General features: G+C 39.7%; 1 protein-coding gene across 1 annotated transcript in view; it reads right to left on the bottom strand.

Annotated features, from left to right (window-relative positions):
• Positions 1–2699: 2699 nt before the first annotated feature.
• Positions 2700–8880, bottom strand: part of NPEPPS (aminopeptidase puromycin sensitive) — a 93410-nt gene continuing 87229 nt past the window's right edge. The window contains exons 21-24 of the mRNA XM_023652653.2: positions 7292–7399; positions 6644–6799; positions 6367–6414; positions 2700–4223 (exon numbers count right to left, since the gene is read on the bottom strand). Of these exons, the coding sequence (XP_023508421.2) occupies positions 4071–4223; positions 6367–6414; positions 6644–6799; positions 7292–7399 (465 nt within the window). The 3' untranslated portion in view covers positions 2700–4070. The remainder of the gene's footprint in view (positions 4224–6366; positions 6415–6643; positions 6800–7291; positions 7400–8880) is intronic.

The following is an 8880-nucleotide window of genomic DNA, read 5'->3' as shown; positions in this document are numbered from 1 at the left end:
CAAATTCCACCCCAATGTTGGAACCAAAGCTCAGCAGTGAAAGCTACAGCTGCCAGACACCAGGATGGAATCAGAGGAGCGATCAGAGTTCTTTACAAATGGCAGTAACAACCCAATCGACTTCCCTTTCTCTGAAACTGCCATCTATCACAATGTTTGCCATCAAACGTCCTAGTACAACGACCAATCCTGTCATTTGGTTTCCCGGGAAAGTAGTTGTTTGGCCCAATGTTTTACTAACACCAGGATCTCTTCTCTCATACTCTTGCATTTGAAACCAAACACCTTGACCACTTTGCATGCATCAGGGTTGCTACAAGAATGTATGGTCCATCTTGGGTGAGTATTTTTTCATTATCGCAAAAGATAAGATCATGTCTTATTTGAAAAAAAAAAAAAAAACCCAACTCTGAGATCCTAAAACTAGTATCTAGTAAGAAGAGATTCAATTCTCATCAGGTAATTTTATTTATTTATTTATTTATTTATTTTTTTGAGGAAGATTAGCCCTGAGCTAACTACTGCCAGTCCTCCTCTTTTTTTGCTGAGGAAGCCTGGCCCTGAGCTAACATCCGTGCCCATTTTCCCCTACTTTATATGTGGGATGCCTACCACAGCATGGCGTGCCAAGTGGTGCCAGGTCCACACTGGGGATCCGAACTGGCAAACCCTGGGCCACCGAGAAGTGGGAACGTGCGCACTTAACCGCTGCGCCACCGGGCTGGCCCCTATTTTATTTATTATTTTTAAAAAGATTTTATTTTTCCTTTTTCTCCCCAAAGATCCCCCGTACATAGTTGCATATTTTAGTTGTGGGTCCTTCTAGTTGTGGCATGTGGGACGCAGCCCCAGCGTGGCTTGATGAGCGGTGCCATGTCCATGCCCAGGATCCGAACCCATGAAACCCTGGGCCGCCGAAGCGGAGCGTGAGAACTCAATCACTCGGCCATGGGGCTGCCCCGAGATATATTCTTTACAAGTAATTTCAAGGAGTTCCTTGTGCCCTGAAATCCATCCTTAGAAACTGCAAGTTAAAAATTCACCCACCACCATCCACTGTTGTAAAAGACTTTACAGCTTCCCACTAATAAAAAATAATATAAAATTATCTATAGGAAGTATCAACACATTCATCTTTCTTTCCAACCTTCTGATTTCCACCAAAATTTTTAACCAAGAAGTATTTGGAAAAAGGAAAATTACTAAATATCTTTAAAGCTGTTGCCTGGGTCCAGTCTGACTGTATGATCTTCTCACTGAGACATGACAATTAATGGGAATAACACAGGTTTTGGAGACTGGCAAGCTTGGATTGACCACTGGTTCTGAGAGTTATTTGCTGTATAACTAATTTAGTTAATTTTTCTGAGCCTGCTTTCTCATCTGTAAAATGAGTATATTAACTATTAGATAGCTACTTGGAAGACAAACAATAAATTAAAACATCTGATACAGAAAAGGTTGGATTAACATCTTTACAGACCCAAAGCATCAGACTATGGTGCCTAAATTAGTCAAGATTTTAGCAGAAAACAGAGAACACGCTCAAACTGGGTAACTTGAAGAAAGTTTAATAAAGGGACTGTTTACAAAGATATGGGCAGAGTTCAGGGAAAGCAACAACGAATAATGGAGTAATCCAGAGCTAGTAAAGGAGCAGTCCTTTCTGTCCCTAGATTTGAAGGGGCAAGGAGAAGGGGCTAGACGCTAGAGAGGGCTGCTTAACAGGAGTTGTGGGCTTTGGTAGAGGGACACATAACCCACGTGACCTGGCAATGAGGAAGCTGGGGGAATAAACACTCTGCTCAGAGAATCCTTTCCTCAGGCCTTTTGATCTGAGGGTGTCACTAATTGGATCAACACAACCTGAAGTCAGAGGGCAAAGGAGCCTGTTAATGCAGTCCATGTGGGTCAACACCTCCTGGGGTGCAGGACTGGATGGAGAGTAGTTTTGAAAGGGAAATGGAAGATATCCAGCACAACCTCTCCCCAACATAATTCAAATGACTAAACTATTATACACAAACCCTGCATATATGCCGAAACTAAAATAACTTCCTTCCAGAATTTTTATTTATTTATTTTTTTGAGGAAGATTGGCCCTGAGCTAACATCCAGGCCCATCTTCCTCCACTTCATATGTGGGACGCCTGCCACAGCATGGCTTGCCAAGCGGTGCCATGTCCGCACCCGGGATCTGAAACAGCGAACCCCAGGCCACCAAAGCAGAATATGCGAACTTAACTGCTGTGCCACCAGGCTGGTGCCCAGAATTTCTGATTGTAAAACTCTGTGAGTTCTTTATCTGAGTGTAAAATTCTGTGAGTTCTTTACTTAAAGCAGTTTTCTTAGTCTTTTTGGTGCCCCAGCTTTGCTGGTGCCTTAGGCGCATGCCTGGACGGCCTGCAGACAGCCTTGAGCATGGCACCTAGACAAAGATGCCTCAGTAAATGGGAACTGGTAAGTCTCAAGTTAACTCCTGAATATGGATTCAGAGAAGATCTAAGAAATTTCTGAGAACCCAGAACTAATTTAGAAGGAATCTTAGGATCTCTGTTTAGAAACCATTCATTAGGAATTCAGGAACTTAATTTTCTTAGACTTGAAAAATCCTATGGTAGTAAAACTTATAATCCTACTGAATGATGGGAAAGTTTTTAGTTTCTTATCAAAGAGAATAAAAGAAATCAGGACATCAATTTCACATTGACATTTTTATTAACGCCAACTGTTTTTTAATTATTATTTTTTTAAAACAATAGCACAAAAATGTTTCAAGGAAGCAGTCTCACAATCTGATGACCTTCTGAAATACAGTTAAGCCACACCAAATATGAATTCCTGTTAATTACACACAAAAAAATACTTTTTAAAGAAAAATAAAAGGAAAAAGAAAGAAAAGAAGGTAGGGAGAGAGGAGAGGAATGAGCTGTAGAGTTAAAACTCCCAGGACGGGCAAGTGAGGCTTGTTAGTAGGATACACTGTTGAAGCAGAGTGGCACACAGGCTCATAGTCTCTGTTTTGTAACCAGTCACCGCTAACGTCTAGGCCCTGCAGCAGTCACCACTGACTCCCTACATGCCCAAATGCATGGGGAAGCCACTGTCGATATGTCAGAAAGAGGCTCCACGGTCGGCCTGTCAGACAGCTAAGACCTTTTTCAGCAGAACAGCTCCTTCAGAAAGGCCTGGCTGAAAAACCTTTCCATTTCCACTGTCTCACCTATATGCATTTCAGGGTTCTTAAAAGTCATCTTAAAAAAGAAAGAAAAAATAATGTATATCAGTTTCTCTTATTTAATGTGGCTATAAAAGATGTTTCCTTATTATTTCTTTATCTCTAAGAAGGACATCTGGGGTGGGGGTTGGGGATGGAACTAAGGGGAGGAAAAAACCCAGACCAGGATAGGTGGTTTTTTTTTCATTTGTTTTTTCTTTTTTTTTTTTGGCCAAGGGGTCACACAAAAGGGAAGGCAAGGAGGAAAACTACAATCCTTGGTTCAGATTGAGTTATGCAGGAAAATATATCTTCCTGATCAGTCCCCATGCCAAAAAAAATAATAAAACCCACTTGGAATTATGCACAGACTCTGACTATGTTATACAGCTATCAGCCTTCCATGTTCAACCATTCCCAGCAATGGACACTACCCTTGGCTTGTAGGCTGCTTGGAGAACCCACTTCACAAAAACCCTCTTCCCCCAGAAGCCTCTAGTTTCCTTTTGGTAGGTTATAAAAACAGAACATCTGTCATTAACAGGAGAGTGTTAAATACTTTTAACCACTGACAAGGCTTCAGGAAGTTTCACAGTTTCGTTATGCTCTATTTTATTACTATCATATTTACATTTTTATTTTTTATTTTTATTTTTTTGCTGAATTGCTGATTTTCCATTTTCAATAGAATTTAATTCTGGAGTGTGAGCAGGAACCAGTTAACTACATTCATTGTCCAACCCCCACTGGTTGAAAGAAGACTCCAAATTCTTGGCATATGAATCAGCTGTTGGGGAGCTCCACCTCGTCCCTGCGGCGGAGCAGCAGACCCGCAGCGGCGCATGCTCAGGGTTCACGCTGTGGCTGGGGAGGCCTTACGCTGAAGGAGGTACTGGTGGATGCTCTCAGCATCTCGCTTTAGCCAAGCAGCATTCAGCAGGATATTTTCACAACACTGCTGGATGGTACGCTCAGCTGATGGAGCTGGGTGACTCTCGAAGAAAGCCTGGTATAAAACCCAGAATGTAGGATCATTACCGGCAGTAGTAACAAGTTAATATCACAGGTCATGAAAAAATACCCACTGGTCTGTAAGGGATTCATGAGTTTCACTCATGAAAATTTACTACTGCCACCCCCAGGCTAAAAGAACAAGCAGCTCCTTGGCCCTGCACACAGTTCTCCCCCAGATATCACACGCTTAAAACCTAATCAAAAGCTAATAGTAGAGAGAGAGAGAACCTGTGGCCTTTCTTTTAGGCTCCTTGTGCAATGGTTCATCGAGGCTTTGGAATTAGGCCTGGGACTTGAATCCAGGCTCAGTCATGTACTCACCCGTGACTTTGAGTAAATGAAGCACTCTAATTCTGTTTTCTCATGAGATATTTTCATATGAGAAAATATTTACTCCAGGAGATTAAAGAGACAGCCCATATAAACAGCATAATACTTGGCACAGAGTACTTAATTTCTAAGGGGTGATAAAACTAAGAAGCTTAAATTGCTGCTATATCCTAATAATTTAATACTCCACAAACTCACATTTTTCATATAATAAAACTATTTATGAGTTTATTATAATATATCACAATGCTTACTGATTAAAGGTTGAAGAAACCATTTTCTAATGAGGTATACCTGGTTTCACAGGAAACAAAGCAACTCTTAAATACCAAGCAGCAAAAGGATGAGGGTCTTTCCTTTGAACTAGTCATCACAGGTGTAAAAGAGAGAAATGACTAATTCATCAGATTAAGTCCAGACCTTTTAGAAATCAATAACCTTATTTACACAGATGACAATGGCTCTTGCTCCAGGTCTCCTTATCATGTTTGGGTTCTTAGGGCCTGAGTGAGCTACAAGACTTCCTTTCGTTCCATCTCAACAAATAGTGCCACTATTTACATATGAGAAACCTGGGAACTATCCTTGACTCTTCCTTCTTCGTCCCTGAGACATGTTCACAACACAGAGAAGCCACTCAGTAAATATTTGTTGAATTAAAGGTTAACATAATCCAGCCCCGGAATCTCTTTCATTGTTCCATCCCCTCCACGCTGATACACTTCCTTGCTTGGAGAGTTAGCTTCCCAACATCTTCTCTTTCCCATTCCAAATTATTCTCCACACTGCAGCCAGACTGAAATTTTTATAATGCAAATCAGTCCAAGTCACTCCCTTTGTTTATAAGCCTGTCAAAGGCTTTCCATTCTTAAGAAAATTTTAATAAGGCCTCCAAAGCCCTCCACAGTCTGGCCTCTGCCGGTCTTACAGCCTCAGCTTGGCCACTGCCCATTATATGTATTTCTTCTTCAGAGTAGTTATTATCTTTACAATCAAATAATTATTTACACAATACAATATAAACTAAATGAAGGCACAGATAAAATCTTTCACTGTTTTCTCAAGATCTGAGATCTTAAAATCTTATTCCTAACAAAGGCTCACAGAGTAAACCAAACACAGCTCTGAGAACTTCCCAATTCACACCCAATAACCCACTTGCCTTTAAGAAGATGAATGTGAAAGTAACATTTTAAAAATCCTTTGCAATTAAATGCAATGGAACGCTTAAAGTTAAGACTTTCCTAATCAGTGTAGATTTGTCCCCCAAATGCTGAACTTTACCAGGTATAAGTCCACACTAAACTGATTACCAACTTTTGTAAGGGCTAAGAGGAAGGTCCCTACATAGTCGTCTTGTCTTACTGTGCATACAACAGACCTATGAAGCCATTAGGGAGGGAGAAGAACTAATTTCAAGGACCTACTCTGTTCCAGGCCCTCTGTTTCTTAATCTGAATAACAATCTTATCATTACCTCATCTTACAGGTGAAGAGACAGGCTCACAGGGGTTAAAAACCTGCTTGAAGTCACACAGCTAACACGAGGTGGAGCACAGATTCACACCCAGCTTGACTGACTCCAAGTGCCACATTCTTTCAAGCATATTTCAATGCCCTCAAAGATGATTCCGACTCTAAATTCTTCAAATATTAAGGATACAACTTAAGCTTTCTTTCTCCAAGAAAAAACATAGGAGACACGAATAAAGTACATTACCCCAACACTCCACAATTACAATTTGGTTAGTTAGTGTTTTTACTTACTAGATTGAAAAGGGAAAAGTAAACAGTACTTTCCTTACCTTAACCTCTCCAGCCATTTTATCGACTGCAAACCCCTCAACTGACAGCTGAAAAAACAATGGTTTAAATATAAGTGCAACTAAAAGAGGCTAAGAACAAACCACCCTAGAAACCAATCATTCTTTCCCCACTTCAGTTTAATTTGTGACGGTGCAGGATGGGTGACAGAGAAGCCCTTTAATAAAGCTAAAAACCATTTAAGGAAATTCTCTCAATACATGTCTCTCAATAATATCCATGATAAGCAAGTTCCTCAGAATGAAAACCTTCACGTACCTTTATTAGTCTGGATATTAAGAACCCTCCCTGGTATCGATTATAAAGTTCTTCCCAGTTGTCTTTTATAAATTTCCAAGCAGCCTTCCTTCCATGCTTGCTGCCTCCAGCCACTCCACCAATTACTGATACAGTGTCCTGTGGACGTACCTCCTCCTAAAAATAGAAAGAGAACTAAAAGTCTACTGTATCCAAAACATCTTCTGGTGCCAGAAAGGGCAAATACTGTTGAGGTACCCAAGTAATCAAACTGAAGACACTCATTCCTTGTTTTAGGAATAACTGGCAGCAGAAGCTTCCAGCGGCCTAAAGATCAGCCAAACTGAGACTGAGAATGAGGCATTGAGACAGATACAAACAAGCTGCTCAAAGGGTACTTGCTTGGGCTCCTACAGGGTAAAGAAAGCAAGAGACAGAAAGCAGGCCCAGGGCTAAGTCAGCTTTCCAGTTTATTTCCTCTCCCAACTATTCCAACTCACACCTCTAGAGGGAGATATAGAGGTCACTAACAAGCTCATTCCAGTTTTCCTAGTAAGAGGAAGCCTTAGCCCAGGGTTAAGGCAGATTAAGAGGACAGTGAATCAAAGACGCTTGCCACAGATCAGTGGGTAACAATTCTCTCTAAAAGTGGTTTTCACCATAACTTACTGAAAGTGCAAATGTGAGGACTTTTTGAATTAATTCAGGTGAAGGAGTAGCCCCAAGGACTCGTTCGATTCGGTTTTTCTCTTCCTGCATATCTGCTTGTTTGTGAAGCTACAGTGAAAAAACAGACAGAGCTAGTTAACTCTCCCCTGGAAATTACAGCACATGTTATATGAGCTTATCCCCAAATAAGGTGAAACTGTTGCTCTACATTCTCACGGGCTAAGACTACAGGGTATGAAATTAACAAAAGATAATACTTTTCAAGATGTTTGGGAACTAAATTTGCCATATGTCATTATAATAAGTCATCAGACGTAAGTGCTCACTACACAATTGGCTTGTCCTCAGTTCTGAGGAGTTTAACATCAAGATCTAAGGGGTACACCTGCCATGGCCTAATTCTTTACATCATTGATGTCTGACTAATATTCTATATTAGATGAACAAACTAATCATTACTAATACCACTGAAGATCATCAATGTAATTTGTAATAGTGAAAAATATATGATACATTATTGAAAGTAACATTTTAAGAATATTTGATGACATAAACATGCTCTTGATATATTAAGTGAAAAAAGTAGAGAGAAAAAGCAGTGATGGTCTCTGATCAATGAGATTATACATCATCACATTTTTTAACTGCAAAAGCAGCACATGCTGAATGCAGAATATTAGGAAAATAGAGAATCATAAAGAAAACTTTAAATTATTACTATATATACATTACCAAATCAGGAATAAGATATTACATGTGCTATTTTTGTGAACTGCTTTTTTTTTTATTACAGCTAAGTTATTTTCTTCTTTATGCTTTTCTAGTCTCTAAATCTTCCATAGTGCATACATAAAATCTCTTCTCATAGTCAGAAACAAAACATTACTATATTTTTTAAAAATTACAACTACAAATGTATGTGAGATATCTCTCTAAGACAACTTATAGACTTTCTTGACCTTGTTTTCCCCTGAAGATTTAACACTGACCAGTGTCTGGAGACCCCATCACAGCTCCCAGTTTCCTTTTCCTTTCCTTTGGACTCTTTTGGGCAGCAGTGTGGTAAAACAGACAGGAAGTCAGGAGACCTGGGTTCTAGTCTCAGTTTTGCCTCTAACTAGCTGTGTGATCTTGACTAAGTCCTTAACCTCTCCGGGTCTCAGTTTTCCCATCTGTAAAGTGAGTGAGGTAGAGAGATGATTTCTAAGGTCCTTTTCAGCTCCAATATTCAAAGTGTGAACTATGACTTTCAGGAAATATTTTTTCTCCAGGAAGAACTGGTTTACCTAATCCACTAGATGGCACCATAATACCACATTTCAAGTATACTCCAAATTAAATTTATTTTTTATCCTGCTTCATTATTCCTAAATTACCCAGAGAAAACAACTCTTCTCATCTCTCACCAATTGGTTTCTTGAAGAACCCTGATTCTGCCTTCATTATAGCTCTTTCCATAGTAAAGCTGAATTATCATGAGCTCCCTTATGTTAAACAGATGAAAACTCGTATTAACTATACACACTAGTATAAATTCTTAAAAGTTATGCCATTACATGAAAATGTCAAGGTATGTCATGAAATTTTCT

Source organism: Equus caballus, chromosome 11 (assembly GCF_041296265.1).
Source record: "Equus caballus isolate H_3958 breed thoroughbred chromosome 11, TB-T2T, whole genome shotgun sequence".
Lineage (NCBI taxonomy): Eukaryota > Metazoa > Chordata > Mammalia > Perissodactyla > Equidae > Equus > Equus caballus.
Note: the sequence above shows the minus strand (reverse complement) of the source record. Positions and strands in the feature narration are given on the sequence as shown.